The sequence below is a fragment of the Arvicola amphibius genome, chromosome 3 (genome assembly GCF_903992535.2).
Source record: "Arvicola amphibius chromosome 3, mArvAmp1.2, whole genome shotgun sequence".
Lineage (NCBI taxonomy): Eukaryota > Metazoa > Chordata > Mammalia > Rodentia > Cricetidae > Arvicola > Arvicola amphibius.
In genome coordinates, this window is record NC_052049.1 from 29224498 (window position 1) to 29251153 (window position 26656).

Genomic DNA, 26656 nt, shown 5'->3' on the forward strand with positions numbered 1-26656 from the left:
TTATCTGTAGCTTCTTATTGGTTGATTCTCATATCTTGCTTTAACCCATATTTAGTATCTGTGTAGCACCACGAGGTGTGGCTTACCAGGAGAGATCTTAACCTGCGTCCATCTCGGAGAGGAGCCGCATGGAGCCTCACCACGCGACTGCCTGAAGCGTCTCTCCCTAACTCTACTTCCTTGTTCCCACAATTCTGTTCTGTCTACTCCACCTACCTAATTTTCTGTTCTTAAAGGGCCAAGGCAGTTTTCTTTATTAATTAACCAATGAAAGAAACATAGACAGATAACTCTCCTCCATCATTTCCCCTTTTTCTGTTTAAACAAAAAAGAAAGGCTTCAACTTTAACATAGCAAAATTACATATAACAAAACAGTTATCAAGCAAGTATTACAGTTACAATATTTAAATCTATTTTATCTTTTATCATAACTAAGGAAATCTATAACTATTGAACCATTCTTCAACTCCATCAAAGACTCCAGAAGGATACAATGCTACCTAAGTAAACAAGAAATAAGTAACTTATAAAACTCTAGAAATGACAGAGACAACTCGCTGCCTGGACAGTCACCCAAAGTTCCTCTGTACCGTTGGGGCATCCATCTTCGGGCTTCAGGCCCACAGTATCCAGCAGACAATTCCATGAAGCAGAAAAATTCCAAAGACAGTTCAGTCACTTTCTGCTGTGTCCTGCAGAATGTCTCGCAGACTCTTTCACGAATCAGGAACCCCGAAAGACCATCTCACCTTTAGGCAAGTTCAGCAGTCCTCTTTCTGTGGGTTCCTTGTGTCCAGTTTATGCAACAGTCCAGGCAAGAGCATTTTCTTGCCCAAATGGCTAACAAACTCCATAAGTAGCCTCTTCGATGCCCATCTTCCTCTCGAAGTAGATTGGTGCTGCCAGGAGCAGACGTGTCTCGTTGTCATGAAAAACCCTAAGTTATTAAAACATTAAATGCCATATTCTGCAGTCTTTGAAAGATATGAAGAATGCCTATCTGAAATATATCTATGCACATCTAGAAAATGACTAACATGACTACAAGCTTGACTATTAATCGATGATTATCCATTAACAACCTATATTTCCTAATTATACATTACAGTTTTTAAAATGAACTACTATCACAATAGCTTAATCAAGATCAGAAATACATATACATATAACAAAATTGACCTTAAAATCTATACCAATGCAAATTCATATCTATATCATCTCCCCCTTTAAATGTAAAAGAACATTTATAAGCAATATTTGGGAAAATGGGCGCAGTTTTTTCTCTCCAAACTGCTTCCTGCTGAATGGGGGCGCTGTTATTTAGGTCTTTCATGGTGTAACCTGTGTGCTAGGTTCATCTCAGTCGGCAGTTGAGCGAAGTAATTTTTTGAGGGTGTTCACAGCAACCTTTCAGGAGGGCGTGGTCTATCATACCATATTGGGATAGAAGCAATCCACAGAGTCTCATCCTCTGTGAAAACAAAAGAAGAAACTCTTTTCCAAAGCATCATGTTCTTAGATCCAAATCCTGAAGTCATACCGTTAAGATGTCCATTCTGGTCTAGCCTGGCAGCCCATATAATGAAATGTCTCTCTGTACTTAGCTCCTTTACAGTCAAAAAAATCAAAGAAAACACAACAAAATACATAATCCAGACTCTCTGTGAATTTTCCATTTTTACGTGGCTTATTTTTACTCTATCACTTTACTTCTTTTAATCTATAACTATCTGTACTCTGTCTCTTTAAAGACTTTAACCCTTTTTTTTTAAAGCATTAACTTTATTCTCTATATTTTCTTTTTCTCTCTTTTAAGCCTACGTGAGCCATTTAAAGGCCTTCTATGTCTGAATCTTTTCTATTGTGAATCTGTAATTTTTTACTATCCAGGAGCATTTCTTAAAAGGTTAACCACTTCTTAAAATAATACGGTACTGCCTGTTTACAGCCAAGTCTAAACCTTAACTGCGCTGTTATCATGGTAATTACGATAGTTCCTGCCTGAGGTCAGCACAATTCAGCGTGGCGGAGCAGAGCCGGAGCCACTCCTGCCTCAGAGCATGGTCTCAGAGAACCTTCTTTCCGATCCCCAGCGGGCACACAAACATCCAGTCCATAAAAGCCACTGAAATGCTTTATAGCCAGAGTTTGCACTGGCGGCACAGCGCAGGAAGCTGCAGTTTAAAATGACTCAGCTTTTTTTTTTTTTTTTTTTTTTTTTTTTTGTGCCGCTATTGCGGAAACAGGAGATCTCTCTACAGCATGTCCAGGCAAACAGCAAAAAGCCGTGTTAAACTCTCTCTCTCCTTTATTTAAAGCTTTTTAAGGTTTTTACGTGGATTTGGTCACCACGTTGGCGCGCCAAACTGTAGTGTGAAGCGGCGGGGGCTGCGTCCCGCCACCCGCCGCCGGCTAGCTTTACCCAAAATAATTACACGAAAACTGTATTCTTTTAAACACTGCCTGGCCCGTTATCTGTAGCTTCTTATTGGTTGATTCTCATATCTTGCTTTAACCCATATTTAGTATCTGTGTAGCACCACGAGGTGTGGCTTACCAGGAGAGATCTTAACCTGCGTCCATCTCGGAGAGGAGCCGCATGGAGCCTCACCACGCGACTGCCTGAAGCGTCTCTCCCTAACTCTACTTCCTTGTTCCCACAATTCTGTTCTGTCTACTCCACCTACCTAATTTTCTGTTCTTAAAGGGCCAAGGCAGTTTTCTTTATTAATTAACCAATGAAAGAAACATAGACAGATAACTCTCCTCCATCAAAACTCTTTCTAGGAAAATTCCTCAAAAAAAGAGAGAAGTAAAATAAATAAAAACATATCTAAGTGCGTGCTCCTTTTCAACTAAATGTTCTTGGATGGTCAGGAACTTTGTTGGGTTGACATTAAGGAAGAAAGTAATACATAGGACACGCTAAAGGTGTTCTAGTTAAAGACACTGTTAACAATGACTAGTTGAATGTCTATAATAAAATGAAATAGTCTAAGATTTCCAATCCATAGTGGTATTTTAGAATTTGTTCTTGCATTTATTTCTTCAATTAAAACATACTCAACATTCTGCACTCTGAATTTTTGGCAAACTCAAGTCAAGTACCAGTACATTTCTGCTTCTTTGCCTTTGCCCTTCTTAGAGGGGTCAAAGGACCAGAGTAAAACTACTCAATTATTGTATTCCGTCTATCTAGATGAGAAGCATAGTCTGCCTTGAGTTCTAACATTCAACTCTCTTCTTAAACAATAGTGTGGCCTCAGGTAGACGCCAGCTCAGCTTGACCTTCACTGCAGCTGGAAGCATCCAAAAATGTTCTGGGCATAGGTCAACAGCTGCATTAGATGGAGCAATCATCTGGCACAATTGATATACTCTTCTAGCACCAGGTGTGTGAGAGACAGTGGGAGAGACCACAAGATAGAGGGTTATAAATTTATGGAGATTTTTCGGAGATTTATATACCCAACCAACAACTCCTAGAAGCTGCAGACCATGACAGCCAAGCAACGACCAAGAAACGTCTGTGAAATTCTACCTTCAACCCTAGCTTCTCTACCAGATTTTAACTAAATCTTTGAGATCTTCTTTCAAAGGTAAATGAACGGAAAAGAAAATTGAAAAGATTCTTGATATAAATTCCGACAGAACTTATAATAATACTTAGCCTTGATTCCAGAAGTATTTGGTTTGTATTCCTGTATGGTTAGCTTTGATTAAAAGCTCCTAGAGTCAGGTCAGGTCTCCTTTGCTCCCACTGCTTGCTTTTACAATTAAAAAAAAAAAATGAATATCTGACCTAGCTAAGCTTGGATGTATTTTTTCATAGTTGTTGTTCTACTTTATTGATTCCTCTTTTACCTAGATTTCCCTGTTTTCTTCTTCAATCTAATTCTCCAAATAATTCATTTCCAAGTGCTAGCGAGCACTGGCAAAGCCTTTGACTGTACTTGTTCCTTTCATCACTGAAATGTAATTTGGGCTTCTCAAGTCTATTCATCAAAGGCAGGGCTAGTTTCTTGAGCATTAATCCATTTGTGGAGCTGGTACAATTTGAAAGATTAAAGTTTGCATCTGGAAATGCTTCAAGGTCTTAATTCTGCTCCATGTTTTCGATTTCTGCGTTGAATTTACATTGATGAAAACACCCTAACGATCTTGCATACTTAATTTATCTTTCTCTTTCACTGAAGTCTAAGGGATGGTCATTTTGAAGAAAAGGAAAACCAAGATCTTGTCCTTCTAAGGTTCTAGCCATAGGTCTTTGCCTATTAAATCTGATGTCTTAGGTTTCTTCCTGTCTGGTTGACAATAATCACATTTCTTTGTCTGCTGTGATAGAAACCATCATTTTCTTATACCCCTCTGAGGCATGCAGGTAAACTTTCAACAGAAGAATATGTTCCCACGACGTCCAAATACCTTTGAAAACACTATCCTGAGGTTTGTCTGCTCTAACAATAGCTCATTTAAAACTAGGTTGCTGTGTACTGAATTGAGAGTAGAGACCCCAAGAGAATCCTCTAAAGAGAGAAGAGAAAAATCACTCACTGTACAGGAGAGGTTTATAGAAGCCAGGGCTTCTGTGGAAGTAGAGAAGAAAATCACCCAACTTTACATGGTAAGAGAAAGGCATTGCTGCTAAGAGGCTTCTAATTGAAAAGGCCTTGAGCTAAGGTTTAGGGGAAGGAGTAGCCAAGGTGATGGAGTTGCAATAGGAAAGAGAAAAGGGGCCCAGAGATTCAGAGATGGCTTTGTGGACAGAAGAAAGAGAAAGTTTGGAAAAATGGTAAAAGAAGGGAATGGCGTGGTAGAAAGAGGCCAGATGAGATCACACAGAGCTGGATGTACATTTCCGAGAGTTTATTATTTATGCTAGAGGGCTTGAAACAGGCAGCAGATCTGCTGTGAGAGAAGAGCGCTGGTTTTCCTGTATGGAAAATAGACGTTTCCCCACCCCCAAGGCTCTAACAGGATTATTCCATCTAGATGTCAGAATTGATTGAAAGTAAATGTTTCTCTTAGCGTTGCCTGCACCTTTGCCTTACTTTGAAGAAAATGACATGGAGAGCTCGATCCACACGGGAGTGGTGTATACGTAGTGAGCCAGCTGAGGCAAGACGGATGGGAGTCACTGTGTGTCCATACTTTTTACGGTTTGTTTATGCCCGATGCCTAACCATACTTCAGAATAGGAGAGTTGATACGTATGAGCATGGGAATGAGTGTGTCTGGTTGCCCCCTGAAATGCTTCTTGAAAATAATCCAAGTGGCAGGCTAGAGGGAACATAAACACTGAAGCAGCTCATCTGGCTGGGAATAGGTGACCGGGTGTTTGCCACCTAACCAAGCTGCAGGGTCTTATGTTTCTATTCAACCACTCTCTGCTCCCCTTCCCACATCTATAGACTGAGACTGCTAACCTAAAATGATTCTTAGGATTCCATCCCTCTTCCAGGCTCTGTTTTTGATTCTGCCCCCCCAGTAGTTTTTTTTGGGGGCCTCATCATGACTTTCCTTGACCTCTAATACACTATGACCAATAGAAATTAGCAAGGCTCTTTGTCATCAAAGAAGTCACATCTTTAAAAAAATTTAATTTAGTGGTGTGGATAATGATTTTCAATGGAAAAATTCATGATTCATGCTTCTGATGAAAAATAAGTAGAAAGTCATTTACACAACCTCACCAATTCTTCTTTACTTTTTATCCTCTTGTTGTTTTTCTGTTTATCTCTCCTGTAGAAGCAGAGTAGAGATTTGGATGTGCATTCTGAGGAGACTGAGGAAGAGGCCCCAAAGGGGTAGCTGACCTCATCAATTCCACACAATAGTCCATTGTCTTGGGGCTTGGATTTGTGGTGTGAAGGAGAGGTTAAAATTTGGTATAGGCATAAAAGAGTGGTTGATTAACTCATGGGGGTGGTATAGACAACCCAATGAGGAGAATGATATTTGATTGCGATTTTGAAGGTTACCTTGTCTAACAGCAAGCTGGGAAGCAAAAGGAGACAGTCCATGAGGGTGATTGTTGAAAGTCCAATGAAGAGACGAGGCAGTGGTCTAGGGTGGGGGCAGGAGAAAGCACTGTGTTCCAGAGAAAAGCCAAGATAAAAAGAAAAAAGCAAACCACCTTTCACAGTGCTAACTTAAATGTGAGAATAAATGAAGAAATCGGCATTCAGCTCGGGTAACTGGGTGAACCCTGAACGTACTAAGTAGATTGGAAATTTTAAAAAGAAAAGATAAACCTACTTGACCATTAGATAAGGATTTGGGCCAGGTGTTAATTTGTTTTGTTTCTAAGTGAACTCAGAAAATAAGATAAGAATCAGGTTGACTCTAGGACTCAACTGAAACCCAGAGAACTGAATGATCCCAAGGCCCGGGAGATAGCAGCACCTGTGTCTGCATTGGGACATTCTTGTTTACAGGTCAGAGAACTCTGATTCCAGGAAGATTCAAGAGACAGCTCCAGTTCAGGTAGGAGTTGTTTTAGATGCCGACAATCATCCAGTTACACTATGTGCCACTGTCTGCAATGCCTCCATTTTGTTCTTCAGAATTCGGGAATCCTGTTCTTTGAACAGCTTCCTGCAGATTATTTTTTTTAGCCTTTAGAAATTCAATGAAAATTTATTATCGAGACACAGTTAGCTATGTCATAAATGTCCAAATCATTCATTTACTCTATTATAATCCTTACTATATTAACCTAGTACCACATGTAGAAATTTGGCTTAGAACTTCTGAAGAAGACAGACTTCTAATTGCCAACATTTGTCAGACCTTGCCCAAGGTTGTGATGAAGAAAACGGATTTGATTTTAAAAAAAGTTGTTCTGGCATACCAAAGTAACTATTAGTTCTGAACTTCTTCTTCCATCCAGAGCATTTGGATCAATCCTCTTCTTCATTTCAACATACCATTGTTCACCAGTAACTTCATCGGAAGAGCTTGAAATGTGAAAATTCCATTCAGATCACCTTAATTTGAAAGGAAGAGGAATGGTTTGTTTCTGTTAGACAAACTGAAGAATTACAAAATCCACTCAGTGGCATTTTGGGTATCTATCCCTCGGGCTTCCTGGTGCATGGACGGTGTGTGAAGAGCGCTGATTCACACTTTGGGTCAACCTGTTCATTCCAGTTCTCTTCATTGTCCATCTGATTTAAAAGAAATACAAAAGTTAGAGGCACAATGCAAAAGGCAACAGTAATAATTAGTATATTAAATAACAAAATTATATTAAGATAGGAAGTCCAAAGTCCAAAGATGATTTGGTGTTTGAGGGTTATCTCTTCTTTTCTTGTTGCTTAGGCATTCTGAGACCATGATTTTCAAGGTTTTTGACATATTGCTAGGCAAATCATACATGACCTAAAAAATCTTGGAGAGATAAAGGTCTATACATTCAGAGACACTTAAAAAACAAGAAAGCAAGAAAATAAATGGAATCCCAGTTCTTCCAATACTGACCACTAGCATCCAGTTCAATCTTATTGGTGATATCTTTGAAGGTGAATCTGTGAGACATAGAGTCTTCGGGAAGTCCACTTACCATATCAAACAACATATTAATGTGTTAGTAAGATGTGACAGAAATAAAAAAATGTTTTTTACTTCTATGTGAAAAATATCCCTTCTTAATTGTTACCCTATAAAATAAATGTTTCTCCTTTTCAAATAAGATTTTATTTTAGGTACGTTTTGGAATCATAATTTGTAATAAAAAAAAGAAATACAAAGAGGTCCTTTAATTATAATTTCCTGAGAAACACTGTGATGGGCTCCTCAGAAATCCAACATAAATCTCTTTGGAATTAAATGTGTAATTCAGGAGGATGAGAAACACAACCCCCAAGATTGGCATAGTGTGCCACCAAGATAGACTGCCCATCACCACACAGACTTCATGTGCTTATCTTTCTCACGCCCCAGTCAGTGATAGGTCGCAACCTCGGTTTGAATATACTTTTCTACAGATTTATTCTAGTTTTTAATTCCCAAGTTTGACCTTGAATTAAAATAAAAGGCAAGGCCTACAAACTCATCAAGACACCGTCTTCCAGGCTTTTCTCATCTTCCCTTTCACAATTTCATGCAGATCTGTGTTCAAAAAATCAGTTCTGCCCAGTGGCCCATAGGTAGTCAGACCCCTGGGCCTGATTTATACAAGCCAAAGTCAAGATAAAAGACCGATGCTCTTGACTAAAATCTTTTTGTTTTCCATTCCTTGCTATGCTAGGAACAAATTCTACTTCAGCTGACTACTGGATTCGTTTTTAAAGAGTGAGCTTGGAAAATAAGAATCAGAAGATGGCTTTGTGACCCTCTAGTTGAAATATAGGAAAATTAATGACCTTAAGATATGAGAGAACATTGCAGCTGTCTGCGTTGAGACATTCTACTTTTCAGATCTAAGTTTTCTTATCCCAAGAAATTGAAGGAGACAAAACCATATAAAAACTGTCTAACTTGTTTGTTGTAGCTCATAACAATTATCAGTATATATTATTGCCAAGTCCCTTTAGGATCCAAGTTTCTACCTACAGGTAAGATTGAATCGCATATTATCTTCCTGAGCAAGGAAGTCAGCCTAGGACTCAATTCTGGACTTTTAGAGGCTTAGTTCCCAGTTGCTTCTGTAACTAATTACCATAAATGCAGTGGCTTATAATACCCACTTATTGCTTCACAATTATGTTGATGGCAAGGCACACTGTGGCCAGTGGGCTCTCTGCTTAGAGTCCATAGGGAGGGAATGAAAGTATCCTAAAAGCAGGGTTATCCCCCTGGAAACTCCTTCCAAGCTCACTGGACTTGTTGACTGGTATCGGGTCCTTGCTCCTATCAAAGTGTTTCAGTTTCCTTGGTAGACAGCCAGAAGCCATTTTGTGCTGCCAGTGGCTGTTTGTACTGCACCTCAAGCTAGTCTTCCACCAAAGGCAAATAAAGTCCCTTTCAAATTCCTAATTCCTCTGATCCCCCCCCCCACACACACACACACATACACTGAAGTGACTGACTTCCTCTTCCACTCTCTTAGGCTCCTGTGACAGGATAACCTCCTGATTTTCAACAGTTGCTTAGTCATCTTAGAGCTGTGAAGTCCCTTGACAGCAGCGGTAACTAAATCAGTCAGCATTGGATGGAATAGTTAGGAGGTCTTGGAGGGATTTCATCATCATTTGGCCTGCCCAAATGATGTCATCAGTGACATTTTGAAACAATGTCTGAATGATTGCTTCTCTACCTGAGTATTTCTTTATCTTGGCCTGTCCAGTTCGTCGGCGACATTTTGAAACATTGCCTGAGTGATTTCACCTTTTCCTGTGCTATTTTTTTTATCTTGCCATTTCATGGAATAATAATTTTGTTTCCTAATTTTATATTTATTATTTCAACCACTTGACACACAAGATTAATGAAAAGTCAACTTACGAGCTGGGCATAGAGGCAAGAGACTCTTAAGTGCTAGGACAGTTTTGTCTGGCAATGTGGCAAGTTCTAGAACAGGCTGAGCTGCATGAAACCTCATCTCTCAAAACTAAAACAGAAAGAAGTAAAGAAGGAAAAAAGTTATGGGAGAGAGAGAGAACTACCATACGATTCAGCCATTGAACTCTTGGGTATAAACTCAGAAACTCCGTAGAGTTATTTCCACATCCAAGTTTATTGCTGTTCTGTCTATGACAGCAAAGAAATGGAACCAGCTTCGATGTCTAGCAGTGGTGAGTAGCTAGTAAAAACGTGACACACCTACAAAGTGGAATCTCATTCACTCAACGGTGAGGAAAAAAACAGAACTCATGAAAAGCTGTAAGAAAGTGGATGAACGTGGACAGTATAATTTTAAGTGAGGTGACCTGAACTCAGAAAGAAAGGAACCCATACGTTCTTTTCTCATATGCAGACCCTAGTATGCATATATTCATGTAAACAGCTGTGTGATTATAGTAGAGAATATAGAAAAGAGACCAAGAGAGGCTCATGATGATGGGGTGATTAGAAAAGACAGACAGCAGGCAAAAGGACAGGACACGGGAGTCATGAAAGAGGACAGAAAGCAAATTTTTTTGCCGTGCTTTTGGGTTGTTTTAGGTTCAACTCTATCAGTTCTTGGCTTTTTTCTGTTTTGAGGGAATAAGCAATCAGTAACATAATTGATAATGAAAATGTAAAATCCTAAGCAAAGCTCCATTTGTTCTAAGTGGTCATTGTTCTGTAAAGAAGTTTATGAGATGCATAGAGCTTAGGACTGGGCAAGTGTTTGAGTTTTGCTTGTGAATTAACTAGAATACATTGACTTTATTGAAATGTATCTTATTAATATTAATATTATCCAGTTTTTCTTTTTTAATGTGACTATAAGAAGATTTAAGGTGATAAATGTGATTTGCATTTCTGTTAGATCAGTGGTTTTCATCCTTCCTAATGCTATGACCCTTTATACAGTTCCTCATGTTGTGGTGACTCACGGCCATAAAATTATTTTGTTGCGACCTCATAACTGTAATTTTGCTACTGTTATGAATAGTAATATAAATACCTGATATGTGGATATCTGACATACAACACCCAAAAGAGTTGAGACCTACAGGTTGAGAACCATTGTATTAGACTGTTCCAAAACACAGTTATTATTGCAGCCATTAACAATGAATGGTCTAAGTTCAAGAACCTGTGAAGTCATTAGTATACAGCCATCTTCTTAGTGATAAGACATGACATTGATCTGCCTGTGTTTTCTATCTCTCTGGTATTCTGTCAGTCTAGCCAAAGTAGTTTCTTTCTGTTTTTATGGTTAGGCTTAAAACGAGGCAAGGTGATGACCCCATGTCATTTAGTGAGCACACAGCACAGCCTTTAGGCAATGTGTTAAACAAAGACCAGGTGTTCTTGGAGGCTCCAAGGCAAAGAGGTGACTATGATGTTCCTCGATCAGTACAACTCTTTAATAAACTGCTACATGAACATTCACGGATTATTACCCACGTTATGAGTTAATGCCGACATTACTGTGTCAGCTTTAATGCTATCAGCATCCTTGACTGCCCCGTGCACGAGAAATAGTAGGACGTCTGCCTCTTTCTGTTATTCCAATCTCAAGTTTACCCTTTCTGTTCTTCTTGTTCCTTCTAGTTTTCCCCTTATTCTCTGACCCCACAATCATATTTTCAGTCCATATAGTTTGTGTACTTAGAAGTAGACAATACAAAGGCAGGTGTTAGAGATATTGAAAGCACCTCCAGACCCTGCCCAAACAAAACAGATCCTTGTGAGCCTCGGAGATTCACTTCGTTTTGATATTCTTCTAAACCTCTGTTTTCTCACTCGTTACATGAGGTTCGCATTTGCAGTATCTGTGTGAAGGCTGAAGGAAATAGTAAGATGACCTATGTATTTCTTTTTTTTCCTTATACAAGCAGTCTTCATAAACCCATATATTTCTTTAATAAAAAAAATTCTAATGCAAATTCTTTGGTTCAAAGACTGATGCAGAGCTGCTGTCAGCCCTCCTTTGATGAAGAGTGGAAGAACAGAGAGATAAAGAGCCCAGGAATGTCAGAACATGGGTGGCCCTTGATAAATGTCAGTGATTGCACTTGGTTTCTCTCAGAATCGTGGACTGGTACTCGGAGAAGGCAGTCAAGGTTCCCTGTTGAGTGGGCACCAGGTCACCACTTTAAGCAATACTGTGCTGGCACTGTAGTGTGCATGACAATCACTGACTCCTCTCATGATGCCTTTCCTAGAAGAGCTGGTTGCCTCACTCTTAATTTGTTAACTCCCAAGTACTTTACCCGAAAAGAACAGCTCTACCCAGTAAAGTTGAGAAAAACAAGAGAGTTCATTTCAAATGTTACCAAAGTAATTCTGTTTCGGAGAAACCTGCATTTCTGATATTTGCCGAAAGAGGCGGAGACATGTGCATTCCTTAAAAATTGAAAATCATTTGGGACAGTCTGACTTACTAAATCGCTCCCTGTTGGATAACCATCTTCTCAAGACAGGGAATGCTTTCGTTTGGAGACTTTGTTCAGTGAGAAGATGCCTCTCATAGTCTATTAACCTCTGCTTATGTGAGCGGAAATGAAGAGCATTTCTGTCTTAGAGCAGAAAGGAAATTCCAATATCTTTAAAGTTGTTTAAATAGTATTCTTCTTGTTCTCTCCGTTCTAACAGAGTCATTAGTAATCATCAACCCTACACAAAGAACTACAAGCAGCTAAGGACTGGGGGGATCTGGAGAAACAGTCTTCTCCAGGGAAGAGCACACTAACTGGTTATCCCAAACCAATGGTCAGCCCCCAGAAAACACACACAAATAACATTGTCCAGACTATATTTAGGAATGTATAGGCATATACTTGGATACATGTAATAACAATTAATAAAGAAAAATGTCATGAATTTGAAAGAGAGCAAGGAGGAATGTATGGGAGGTTTGGAAGAAGGAATGGAAAGGAGAAAGTTAATGTATTATAGTCTCAAAAATAAAAAAAAAAAAAACATTTTCTAACTCAGAATTTAAAGGAGTTACTTGTGGGAAAAAAAGAGAAACCAGAACACTGGTGAGGGGTTTTCTTTTTCAAGTTCTGATCTGAGGGAAAGATGGCTTGATCAAGGAAATGGTATAAAGTAGGGGCACTCTATTCAAGTCAGCACCACAGAATTGATTTTTCTCTTTATGTAATCGTGTCTGCGTCGTGAATCCGTGAATGCGCCAAGTGAATAAGTCTGAGTGAGTTGAGGACCCTCTAGACCAGTGCTTCTCCACCTTCCTAATGCTGCGACCCTTTAATGCAGTTCCTTGTGTTGTGCTGACCCCTAATCATGAAATTATTTCCATTGCTACTTCATAGCTGTCATTTTTCTACTGTTATGAATCATAATGCAAAAATCTGATATGCAGAATACCTGATATTAGAATCCTATGAAGGTCATTTGACCGGCCCTCCAGAGAGGATGTAACCCACAGGTTGAGAAGCATTGCTCTAGACTCTAGAATCTAGAGGAGGAAACCTTCTGGGAATTCCTTCAAATCCTTCTGGGAAGTTGCTGCAAAGTATTAAGTGTACTCAACTGGCTTTAAGTAGAATGTTCCTGACAGTATGGAAATTCCTGTCTAAAGAGGATCACCATGCACAGCCCCATAGAAAGAGCTCCAAACATCTGGCTGCCAAAATGTTCTTTCTGCTTTAAGTCCATAAAGGAAGGGGGAGGCCCCACCTTCTCTGTGTTCTCCTCGTGAGTCTCCAGTACAAGCCAACACTCATATTGTTAGACTTTATCTACTCAATCAGCTCTAAAACTCTCTACTTAACAAAATGAATGATCTGAGCCCTGTGAGAACATCAGACAAATTTATTGGAATGCTATATCAAACACCTGGGATAGTTCCCACACAACTGGAACTCTGTGTAAGAGCTTTAAATTCCCTACATAACTAAACATAGAGCATTCCTGCATAGTCCTAGGAAACACAAGTTACTTAAGTGTGGGTTTGTCCCTTCTCTGCACCCTCATGTGATGTAAATCTATTGCTTTACCACCCACACAGTCTTCAGTTTTATATAGAACACAAATTAAGGCCTCGCTCTTGGTCTAATCTATGGGAACAATGTGGTACTATTCTCAGAACTTGAATAATCATAAATTTATTGAAGAATGAAAAACTGACTTGAATAGGCTATTTCATCTAATTTTGATGGATTTTTAATGAAAAAGTCTTCATACTAAGTAAAGTTGAGTAAAACCTGGATTTGAACCCATCTTTCTCTGGTTCAAGAACACATTCACATAGCTACTTAGCTCAGCTTCTCTGTAGAGGAAGCTCAAGGTGAGATGGCTAGGATAATGTCTATAGACCTGGGTATGTATCTCGGAGTGATTATTAACTAAACAGGATCTGCTGACTATGTCGTTAGAGGAAATCAGATGTCCAGGGTTTACTCCGAAGCTCCCTTAAATTTTTATGTTCATGTCAGCAGATTCCTTAATCTTTGTACCTGATGATTCTTCACAGAGAGTTAGCCAGCGACAGTCACTCGTCCTACCAGTGATGGGCTGGATCCAGCTTCTACTGGCTTCATACTGGTACCCTAAAGTCAGCTTTGGTAGAGATTGGCAAAAAGAGATCACGGTCCTTTTTAATTCCAAACAGACAGTAATGAGGCACTTGCCACTGCACAGCAAAGGCCTCTGACTCAAAGGCGGACACACTGTAGATGGTCACACTTGTGGAAGTAAAAGTAACACTCCCCCTAAGAGCCTTCTGCAAAACCTTGGCAAATGCCATCACACAAAGGCTCCAAAGGTGAACTTAGGGTCCCCATTGTTCTGCACTTGGGAAAACCTCTGAAAATATGCTACTCATTCTTGTGTTCCTAAAAAATTATTAAATTGCTTATTGATTTGTTACAAAATATGTGATGTTAGTACAATGTAAGCAAGAATGAGCTGTTTTAATGTAAGTATAAATATATAAACCAAAAAATGTATTAACCAGTGTTGCCAAATAGAAACCTATTGTACACCATGTGTTTTAAATTTTTGGCTAATCACATTTGAAAACAAGAAATGAATTTTCATTATAGTAACATATTTTAACTAACTCCATGATCTAAAATATAAGTTTAATATTCAGTCATTATAAACATTAAGATAACCTGTATCCATTTTTGTACCAGTTTTTTAAAAATCTCTATGTAGTTTATTCTTCACAACACATTTCAACTTAGCTGCTAAAATTTTTATCAAAAATACTTTATCTTAATTTAGATTATAAAATGTGCAGTTGGAAAAGTATATTCACCTTCTAACCCTTTCCAAATACACTTAAGTTCTTAATTAAAGCAATCACTTATGATAAAATGGTGTATAAAATTATTTTATTCCTCAGTCACATTAGCCATATCTCAAATGTTCAGTAGGCACTTATGACTGGTGGTAACTTAAGCCGATCAGTCTGGACATTAACAACATAAGCTTATTTGTTAGGTGGAAATGAGCTCTACTTTATATAGACCACTATTCCAGAACCTATTTTAGTTATGACTTACAATATATGTAACTAATGTTCCTATCCTGGAATCCCCCTGGATTCCAGAGGAAGAGCAATCTTAACAAAATTACTGCTTTGTTCTGTATAACTGTGTTTCATACCACATCAGGATCCATACCTAAGAGTGTTCTCATACCATTTACAAAGATGAGGAATTCCTTTTACCAGTTGACTTCATAACATAGTGAACTGCATAGCTCATGTTTGGGTGATGGTTAAGGTTAGGGGTTAGGGGTTAGGGTTAGGGTTAGGGGTTAGGGGTTAGGGTTAGGGTTAGGGGTTAGTGTTCGGATTAGGATTAGGAGTTAGGGTTAGAGGTTAGTGTTAGATAAACCTGCTGCAATGGTAGTCACATAAAGCTAACTTCAATACCTAATCTTTGATACTGATGGTGATAACTAATTATCACACAAGTTCTTGTATTTCTTCTTGTATTTTTTCTCCCATTGGTTTAGGGTACATACCTACTTGGGAAAAATAAAAGGAACTATTTTTGCTCCATTTTAATTAAATTATTGTCTCTTTCACTTATTTTCATCTTGTTCATCATGACCTAGACTATTCCATATGTGTGTGTGTATTCACCGTGCACCATTGCTATGTAGTGGGCTATATGCCGTCTAGATTAGTCTACGAAAACTCCTCAGTTTTCAAATGACAGAGCACCTAACTACATTTTTCTCAGAACATGTGCTCAATGTTGAACAACACACAACTTTTGGGTTTTTTTTTTTCTTTAAAAATGCCAGGGCCTAGAAGATGGCTCAGTGGATATAGTATTCTCCATGCAGGTTATATATCTCTTCACTGTTTGAAATATTTTTTAAAAAAGCTTTATAAAATGTTTGAAATAAAATTATTCTGAGTAAATTCTAAAAAAAAAAAAAAAAAAAGATTAATGACCTGTATTCGGTTCCCTAAAATACACCAAAGGAGAGAACTGACACCATACAATTGTTCTCTGACCTACACACACATGCTATGACTTGTTCATGTGTGTGTACATGCACACACACACACACACACACACACCACACGAATATTTTTCTAATTGAAAATAAAATTCTAAACTTTTCCTTTGCCCACTAGTGAGAGGGAAATAAACTGACTTAAATAAACATTTGATGCTGACCAGTTTTCAAATTATCCCCACCATTAAAATAGTCCTAACATGAACTCTGAATGCAAACTATTCAAATAAATGCTTGGTGCTAATTAGAAGAAGTGATTTGACTATCATTTTGGACAAGCCTTTGCGTTTTTCTGCACTGAGTTAATTCAGTTTTGCAACAATTCATTAGTAATACACACTGACACTGGGAAGCACATATTTGTTAGTTTATCTACCTGAGGTTTTTGCTGTGCAACACAAACAATTCTATTCCAACTTGTCTTTTAAAATCAACCCTTTGTCAATATCAAAAAATGTAAAATTAGCAAAATGAGAATTTGAGGGAACTTCAATATTTCGGATTAATCCTGCTGTCATCATAGTGTTTTACCTGACTTGCTTGGCAGGACTCCAGCCCCAATTCTTCCTCAACTGCTCCTATATATTAATATGCTAGCATCACACTTTAAGGAGGTCATTGTCCAGTTTCCTTCAAAAACTTTGCAAAAGTTAGAGGTGGTGATGGTTCGGTTTGTGTGAGCTTAATCATAAGCAAGCTGTGTCTACAGATTGCCTCCCATGCCGTTAATACACATTTTACTATCATTTTTGACAACAATGGGTGTTTTTTTTACAAAATAGTCTAGCCTAAGTGTTAAATTTACCTAGCCCCCATCTCTATACAATGCTCACATTCATTGATAGTTTCTTTCCCTTTGGTTGTTGTTCTTGTACCTTGAACTTCACATTAGACAATGCCCACAGTCTTGTGACTGCGTCAATCACCAAAAAGCCCAAACAATCATGTGACCTATTCCCCTAAGCAACTCAGATCCCAGCATCCTGACTCCTGCCTGTAGCACTGCCTTTCATTCATGTGTTCACTCTCTCATGTATCATAGATGTGTCTTTCCTGTATTCAGAGCTTTTCAGTGTACCTCAGTGTAACTAAAGTAAGACAGCATGAGAAGCAATTTTACCTTAAGGAAACTTCATTGTTGCTCATGTTATATACACCAAAAGCTGATTTATATAATTGAAAATTCTGCAGCAGTACTGTCTTACCTTGCTAACCCAATCTTGCCTATAAGTGTGGGTAACAATCTCTATGCACTGGTCTCAGAATATTAACTAAATAGCCTCAGAATTCATCCCTGCACCAGATCATTGGCAATGTGCTTTGGACTGTACAAGTTTGCCATAGCTGTCTTACTTTCTATACACATAAAACCTTACTTGTCATTTGGTTCTAAGTTTAAGCCCCTCAACTCTAGCTAATTTCTTTTTCCTACTCTAACTTTCCCTTCTCACATAGGTGCCATCTTCTCTCGGTTTCAAGGATGGCCTAGTTCTTATAGTTAACAACCATGGTCTGGTTAACTTTTGCATCAATTTCTATCATGCTTTCTACAATATCAGCAACCACTAATCATTCCAGAAATACTTGCTCATAGCCTATTACCTTCTTTGCTAGGAGCTGGTTATAATATGTTGAGGAGAAATGTCATATCTAACTTCTATCTCTTCTGTCTGTTTACTATGTCATAGCCATAGAATGAAGATTGTATAACTTGGTTGCATTCTTTGTTGGGCAGTCTATAGCATATACCAGCTGGATTATTCTAGTTTTAAACTGGTTCTCCTCAGGGGAAAGCAGGCAAAATGCCTCAGGCACTGAGAATGGAAATGGTGTGAGTTCCATTATGTAAGAAAAAAAAACCCACTTTCTCCCTCTTGCTTTGCCAGGAGTCTGTAGCCAAAGAATGAATTAATATCACAAGAAATTTAAATAACAATTTTTCCCTAGGAAAATACTGCAAATCTAAAAATTAAATTTGATATATTCCTCTGGGGAGAAAAAAAATGTCTGCCTTAAAATGTGCCTTTTAAAGGGGCATTTTGGATGAACTCTTCTATCTCGAGGTTAATGGATCATTATAAGTTTGGACATTTGGGCAAAGAAAGCTTGAGGAAGGGGAATCTCTCTTTCTGGCATCTGGCACAGTATAAATTAAATTAATTCCAAACTCTGTGCGGCGACAGAACTCTGCCCTCTCCCAACTCCACAGAGACACATGTAGACGTCAGACAAGACATTTGATCTCAGCGAGAGCTTAGTATAGAAGAGTCCTGTCACCAAGGAGGTGCCACTTGGAGTTCTGCAAAGCCGGCAGGGACAAGTTCTCAAAGTCAATGGCAAGTTCTCTAGACCTTATCTGCCGAAACATCAATGAAAGGAGAGGGGAGACTAAAGGCTGAAGAAGCTGTTAGCTCCTGTAGAATGTTCCTTCGACCTCTTGGTTCCTTTGCCTAGAGTGTTACAAGTCTAGTCCTTCTCAGTGTGCTCCAGGTGACAATGAACCGTTCTGATCTCCCGCTGGGGAGAACTGCAACTTTAAATATGCCTGTTTCTGTGATAGATGTGTGGAAACAGACCCCTGGCTAATTTTGTTTGGGGGATTCTGGTTTGCTTGTTTTGTTTTGTGACATAAAAATGTGTCGTGTGGAGCCATGCTTGCTTTATAAGAGCATTGTAGTAACTCCAGCTCCTTGTTTGGGGGCAGTAGAATTCATGTACGAGAAGCAGCTTTGGAAAGACTGGGGATGAAAGCAGAATGTGATTCTGTGGTGGAAGCTCCCTAATGTGTGCAGTGCTTCTTGGGTCCAGTCTCTGGTATCTCAGAATGAAGAATGCACAAAAGTCTGAGGACTGGAGGTTTGTGTACTAGTTTTCTGACCCAAACCCCACTTGTTTCTGGCACCTGCCTGGTCTCTTTGACACGCTTGAAGAAGACCTGAACGCTAAGGCAGGGATGGTGTCTTCTAAGAGGTGCAAGCATTTTCCTATACTTGGAAAGAAAAATAAACAACCTGGGAGTTGAGAATTCACTATCAGGATGACAGATGGCCAGAGCTTCTGCCCTGACCGTATGTTCTGAGAGGGCTAGTTAAATTACCATTATTACTATTGAGAGTCTGCTTCCTTAATGTCTTGGGGTGTCTATTGCTATAGACAGACACTGTGACCACCACAACTCTTTTTTTTTTTTTTTTTTTTTTTTTTGGTTTTTCGAGACAGGGTTTCTCTGCAGCTTTAGAGCCTGTCCTGGAGCTAGCTCTTGTAGACCAGGCTGGTCTCAAACTCAAAGAGATCTGCCTGCCTCTGCCTCCCGAGTGCTGGGATTAAAGGCGTGTACCACCACCACCCTGCCCACCACAACTCTTATAAGGAAAACATTTAACTGGGGCGGCTCACATACAGTTAAGAGGTTCAGTCCATTATCCTCATGCTGGGCCAGGGCAACATGCAGGCAGATATGGTGCAGGAGAAGTAGTTGAGAGTCCTACACCTTGCAGGCCAAAGGAAGTGGTCTGAGTGTCACACTGAGTGAAGCCTGAGCAAAGAGATCTTAAAGTCTGCACCCATAATGAGACACTTCCTCCAACAAAGCCACACCTACTTCAACAAGGTCACAGGTCCTAATAGTGTCACTCCCTTTTGGGGCCATTTTCTTTCAAGCCACCACACTTGGTGTGTTCCCTATTTTATATATATATATATATATATATATATATATATATATATATATTTATATATATATATTTATATATATATATGTGTGTGTGTGTATGTGTGTGTATGTGTATATGTATATATACACACAAATACATATATACATACATATATATACATATATATCATATGATATATATATATATATATTAAAAGAAAATTCCACATGATAGCATTTTCAGTCTATTACTTACTTTGTCTAGCCATTTAATGCATTTCTGCCAGAGCCTCCAAACTAAAGTTACACAGCCTACATCCTTAGATGTAAGGACAGAGTGCTAGTGATTCATGTTTGCACAGTACATAATACAAACCAACATCCCATAGTCTTCCACTTAAAAATGAAAATGTGGGGGTCCTAGTAACATCCCACTTGCTCAAAATCTCCCGGTAAACCATCACATTTGATCCTACCAGAGATCCCAAAGGTCAGTGTTTGGCAGGGGAGGGTCACCTGCATGTAGGAAGGTGTGCAAATATATTCAGACCCAAGAAAATGCTCAGTTTGCATAAAGATGTGTTTTCTTAAGTAAAAATGCTTTGAGAACACAGAATTGAAAGGTTGTCCTCTACCTACAAAGGAAAATGTAAAACATTTGACATTTTATAGCCCTTCAGAATTCCATGGCTATTTCCTCAGAACCACGCCTGCAGACCCATGAAAGCAAACATTCTTGCTCATCGTTTCAACATGACTGGAGAGAGCAAAAAGAACTATTTCAGTATTGTGAAGTTTGCACATTGGTAGAAATAAAGTTCACAGAGGTGTGGCAACCAGGTGGGCCTCGGGGACTTGCAAATAGGGCAGTTTTATGAAATGCTGAGACTGAGCTTTGAAGTAGTTGGTATTAACTGTCCAACTCAGTGATCATTCTAGAAAGTGCAGGATACTGAGTTCCTTTCCAGCCAGTCCGGATTTCTCTCCCGGAAATCCTGGACATAAGCAACATCGTTTACTTTTCCAGAGAAGTGTATTTTCTTCAGAAAAAAAGGTGTGTGCCTACAGAACACGTTCATTGCTCCCTCATTCAGTAGACTGAAGGGCTGAAGGTGCAGGCACACATGGGTTTATAAATGGTTAGAAAGACCAGGACTGATTGCTCTTCATGGACATATTCCTGGGTGTTTCAGAGCACATGGTCATCACAAGATCGAAACCTACCAGGCCTCTCTTGATGTCTGGAAAGTGCTTCTTGCCTTTCAGCTGCCCTCCAGTTAAGTCTCCCTGAGAAGGCTCATCAGTACAGTGTTTTTAGTATCAGTTAAGCCATTTGGTCCTTAAAAAAAATGTATAAGAAATGTTAGGATTATAGAGGATCGCTTTATTTTCTTCTTTTCTTTTATGGTTTGTTTTTCTCAAAACCCTGCACTGAGCAACTTTTCCTATTCCAGATTAAATTAGAATGAACCACACCTAGCCCAGTGACTGAAGCAATGTGTGGGGGCCATTTGCTGTGAGGTGATCCTGGGGCTATAGGCCAGGACCTGAAAATCTGTACTTTCTGTCCATGCTATTTCCTGAGGCAAACACTCACAGGACGTAGGATTTACTCCAGCCGCTGTGCATTCTCATGAAAAGTATGACAATACCGAAGTCTGAGGCAATGCAAGACTTGCTAAGATTCTTTCCACACATGTCCCATCAGCTCACTCCAGGCTTCACCGGGTTTTGAATGTTGTATTATGACCATGGTCTCTCGCTGCTCTGCCTGACTCTGTTTGTGCTCCTTCTGATTTGCAGGTCTCACAGGTATGGATCTTTGGCGGGTGCTCTTAACCTTGGCACTGGCAGTCTCCAGCAACACGTTTTCTGGAAGTTGGGGTGAGTCCTCCTTTCCTTTTCTCACCAGTGGTATTAGGGAACAAAGGAGATTATCTCTGTTTTTGGAGCAGCTAGCAGGAAACCTGTCTTAGCTTTAAAACCATAAACCAGGAGGGCTGCTCTGGGGATGGTTCCGGAGGGCTGTGGTAGTCGGTTTGGGCATCTGGTGTTTTCACATTGGAAATCAATGTTGTATAGTGTGCTGGGGCCATTTATAATGAAGACAAGCGGGGCTCAGTGGGAGATATTAAAATCTCACTGAAGCATTATAACCTACTACTAATCGCTCAGCTCACCTGTGACTAAGCATCATGTAGTCTTTTTCCAGAGCATGGAATGCAGTCCTCCTAATCATTTTCTCTGAAAAGGGAAATTGCAGGTTTCCAACGAGTTTGTTCTCTGTGTGGTTTCTGTTTGGCTAAGTTACAGGGGAGAAGACACCTGAGCTAGGTGACAGATACACCCAGGAGTCATGAGCTGCCCTGACTGTCTGAATACTTTTCCTTCCCCTTTCTATTCTCTGGGCTGTCTCGGTGTTTTCAGACTCACATGTCATAGCAGAAGCAACAAACAATGAAAGTGGCTGTGGGGTGTCTGCCTGGAGTACAAAGTGTCCTCACTAAGACACGGGGAACTTTTGTCAAAAACTGTCCTGAGCACTTGGCAGTTTCCTTTGCCTGGGTTTCACCTGAGGGCAGGAACAATGTGTTTTTTGCCTTGGGGTGGCACTGGGCTCGGTTGTTGCTTTAAAAGTAGCTGACTCCCTTACTCAACACCCAGCTCGTGTTGGAAAACACAGTTTAACAGGCGACTTAACGCCTTAATGTGTCCTGCTGACCTTGTGACCAAAAATAAACGCACAGTAGTGAGCTGCTGACGATGTCCAAGAGGAGCCTAGAAGGGGGGAACGGATGGAATGTGTTATTTTATTTCTTAAGGCGATTCCAAAATATTTATAGAAAAGAAGTCATAATTGTTTGAAATATTTTTGGGTCTCTCTGGTGTTATAATGTCAACATTATGCAAGGCAGACGTGGGGAGAATGGCGAGCTCCACTTGAGCAGCTTTCCCATGGCTGCTTTTAGACCCTGGGTCTGCGCCAAAGCGCGACAGCTCAGATCCTCGGCCGTGCCAAAGTCATGGCCGTTTAATCTCTCCTTTCCTCACTAAGGTGACTTTCAGTCCACGGGGCAAGGCTTGAGGAACTTTAAAGCCCAAGAAGTGCAAAGTACCGCCTTTTCATGAGGGGTAAAGACTCTATTTATCAGCTGATATAAAGATAATTATTTAGGATGTAATTAGGGATTGTGCTGGTTTAGTAAGATGACGAGTGTTAAGTTTTTCGTTATTCTTGACTTCACTGAGCCAGAGAGTTAACTAGGTTTCTTTTACCTGGAATCATTTCTCTTTCCCTGAATAGGTATTAAGTCCAATTAAAGAAATGTTTGTTGTGGGATGTCCTTCTGTATATGTGTTGCTTTTATTGTTTGATGAATAATGATATTTTGGTCAATGGTTTGGCAGAGTAAAGCCAGGTGGGAAATCCAAACACAGACGTATAGAGAGAGTAGGCAGAGTCAAGGAGACGCCATGTAACTGCTTAAGGAGGCAGATACCATGTAGCTGCCAAAGAATGAACCTGAAAACTTCTTAGTAGGCCACAGCCTTGTGGTGATAAACAGATTAATAGAAATGGGTTAATTTAGTATGCAACAGCTAGCTAAGAATACACCTAAGCTACTGGCCAAAGAGTGTTGTAATTAATATAGTTTCTGTCTGATTATTTGGGTTTTGGCGGCTGGGAAATAAATGAGCAGTCACCGCTTACAGATCTTGGACACTGTCAAGTTATTGTTAATCTCACTGATTGAGAATAAAATCACTACCACAATTCAAAAAAAAAAAAGAGTCTTTCAAAAGATTGAGAAAGGCATCACAGACTCAGAGAAGGGGGCTCAAACTGTTTTCCAGTCTAGAGAATTTCCAGCGCCCACTCAACAGCTTAAACATTGGAGCAGCCTTCCACTTCATGGAGTGAAGGCCAAAAAAGAAAATAGTGGCTTATTTTAAATGAGTTTCATTGTATATATTTATGGTATAGAATGTTAGAAGGTGTGTATGTATGTGCGTGTGTGTATGTGTGTGTGCGTGTGTGTGTGCGTGTGTGGTGTGTGTGTGTGTGTGTGTGTGTGATAACCCATTTTCCCTGTGGCAAAATTACCCATTTTCTCTGTGGCAAAAGAAGCCATGATCTACTTCAGCAGAAATCCTGAAGATAATAATCTGTCTTTGGCTACAGTCCTCTTGGAGCCATTAAGATACTAGCCATGTTAATACTGCATATTTGCTACTTGGTACTCTATGAATGACAGTCTGCCATGCCTGTCCCCTACCCAAATCTGGCAGCCACTGTTCTTTCTATGCATTTGGCCTTTTCTTTTTAAAATTACACATCAGTGCAATCATGTATGTTGTTCCTTCTATATATGACCTATTTTCCTTAGGTGGAAGTCCTATAGGTCTATTCACACTGTGGCAAGATCTCCAGTCTTAAGCCTGTGCTGTTTCCTGTCCTGACCGTTGTGCTGCAGTGAATGCATGAATGGAGCCCCTTACACCAAGTGGTGATTTTTACAGCCAGTTCCCAAACTAGCTGCTTAACTTTCTTTCTAATAATTTGTGTTGACTTCTTGTTGGCTTGGAAAAAGAACAATAAGAAAATATATTATATTTATCAGTTCTTCTATATGGGAAATAATTTAGCAAAGAAGCATTATTCTCTTTCTTTTCTTGTTAAACTAAGCAAATTAAAATATTTAATTATTTCAGAAATTTTTTTTCTTTTCTATTTATTTTTCCATTTAAAAATTTACACTTCTCCCATTCCTCCTCCCATTCCCCTCCCGCTCTCCCACTCACCCTCCTCCCTCACCCTCCCTCCTTAAGAGAGTAAAATGGCATGTGGGTAGGGTATATTGATTGCTTAAGAGGATATAGGCAAGCATGTTTAAGCATGCTCATCCACACTGGTGGGTGTGTTTATCTGCCACTTACAAACTTAGCACATGATACAACATGGGTCATGATCTCAGATGACATTCATGGGCCATGTGTTCCTTTATTTGCCATGTCTAGATCAAATTATTTGATTTTCAATTTCCCTTTCTTAATATAAGGCAGACTAAAAATATAGGTGGAGCATTAAAAGAAAGCATAGTTTTATGATTCATTCTTTATTGTTGTTTGCTCAGTGCAATATGTGCCACTACTGAGTTAGTTATCATGAAGAAATCACCTGAAAAAAAAGGCATCTTCCCTGGAGCTCGATTGAAGATGATAGGTCTCTATGGTAAGGGAATGTTGACTCTTCAACCTTTAAGCAGGGCTTTACTTGTTTGGGCAAATACATAACTAGAAATGCACTGGGTCTGAGAGGATTTTTTTTTTTTTTTTTGGTTTTTCGAGACAGGGTTTCTCTGCAGCTTTATTTTTAGAGCCTGTCCTGGAGCTAGCTCTTGTAGACCAGGCTGGCCTCGAACTCACAGAGATCCGCCTGCCTCTGCCTCCCGAGTGCTGGGATTAAAGGCGTGCGCCACCACCGCCCGGCTTGGATTTTTTTAATTAAATATAACTGCCCTGTGGAAAACTTCATAGGAACCAAACATTGAACAGTGTCATCCTTGTACTGTTTAAGTGTTGTAATAATGTGTGGTGTTTTTTTCTCACTTATACTTACTATGAGGCTCCATATCTCCTCCTCAGTGCAAGTTATTTATCCCCATGGAGAATTTCTTATTCCATTATTAAGAATAGTCAAAGTTGTCTCATTGCTAAAAGGCTTTACCAGGTTGCTCTATCCACTGGCTGTACCTGGCTACTGCTGCTGAAAAGTGTTCATTAAGATCTGATAGATGTAAGAAATGCCCATTATAAAGTGTGTCCTCCATTGTTGTAGATCCATCAGTCAGCAGCTCGGCATTCCCTTGGGTTTCACAGAAGCCTCAGTAACTAAATCCTTGCTGTGCAGAGAAGCTCTGTCTCACTAGGCCACAAAGAGCTGCTGGAAATCATGAGGGACTGCCACTTTCATGACTAGCTTTCATAATGAAGACAAAGCATCAAGATTCTCTGAACAAGTTTACTCAAAGTAAACTTGGACTCATTAAGTCACCAAGTTTGGTGCATAGACATCTCTTCAGCTATTCCCATTTTCTAAATCTTGAATTTAGGGCCGTAAAGAATACAAGTAAGTCTTCAGGAATTATCATAAGTTTGTAGATTAGGTAATTATACTGAAAATTAGAATGTCAGCTCTGTATATGAACTGTGGAAATGACCATTCTACATAGCAGTAGCAACGAACACAGAAAACAGTTCATCCTGTTACCAACTTGTGCAATGCTCAGTGCATGAGCAAGCAAGGAGGAGCTCCATTATATGCATTTAAAAATCAACAAATATCTACTGAGCACTTCCTTTGTAAACAAGAGAGAAGTCATTTGGCAAATCACACTGTACATGAGCACCCTGTTTATATTTGCTTCTCTTGAAAATAGACTTAAGGTAGTCAGATTCAGTCAAATTACACACAGTCTACAGGGCTTCATGGTTGAAAACAGGACTTGCCAGGCCTTGAAGAATTGGCAATGTATGGAAAGGAAGGAAGAGTATGTGCCAAATCCATCAGATGAAAATCATTGTCAAAGTCGTAAGCCGGTCAGTCAAAACAAAAGTGTTAACCACAGGATGGAACATTAGTTACACGTGTTTGATATTTATAGACTGCATATGTACTATTTAGGTATGATAAATATAATATGTATATATACATAAATATACAATAAGTATCTATTAATACAAATTATAGACAAAATTCATAATTTACATTTTAACTCCCCACTTTAGAGAGAGCTTCTGTGAACCATGTTGCATCTTTATTATTTTAGAAAAAACTTACCTAGAATGATCTGGTATGTTCTGAATGAAGCAGGATTCACTAAGTCACGTTCTCTTTGTATTTCTGAGCATTCCTTATAAGCACATGCAGAATGTCCCAATGCTTGTTTGGAAGATT

General features: G+C 39.4%; 1 protein-coding gene across 4 annotated transcripts in view; it reads left to right on the top strand.

Moving 5' to 3' along the window:
• Positions 1 to 26656, top strand: part of Ghr (growth hormone receptor) — a 249325-nt gene that overhangs the window by 98282 nt on the left and 124387 nt on the right. For 2 of the 4 annotated variants that reach the window (XM_038321119.1, XM_038321116.2), the window contains exon 2: positions 21502 to 21582. In XM_038321119.1, coding sequence (XP_038177047.1) covers positions 21513 to 21582 — 70 coding nt within the window. In that variant the 5' untranslated portion in view covers positions 21502 to 21512. Of the gene's footprint in view, positions 1 to 3408; positions 3602 to 20874; positions 20976 to 21501; positions 21583 to 26656 lie in introns of those variants that run through there. The other 2 variants (XM_038321118.1, XM_038321115.1) reach the window with 2 other exon arrangements.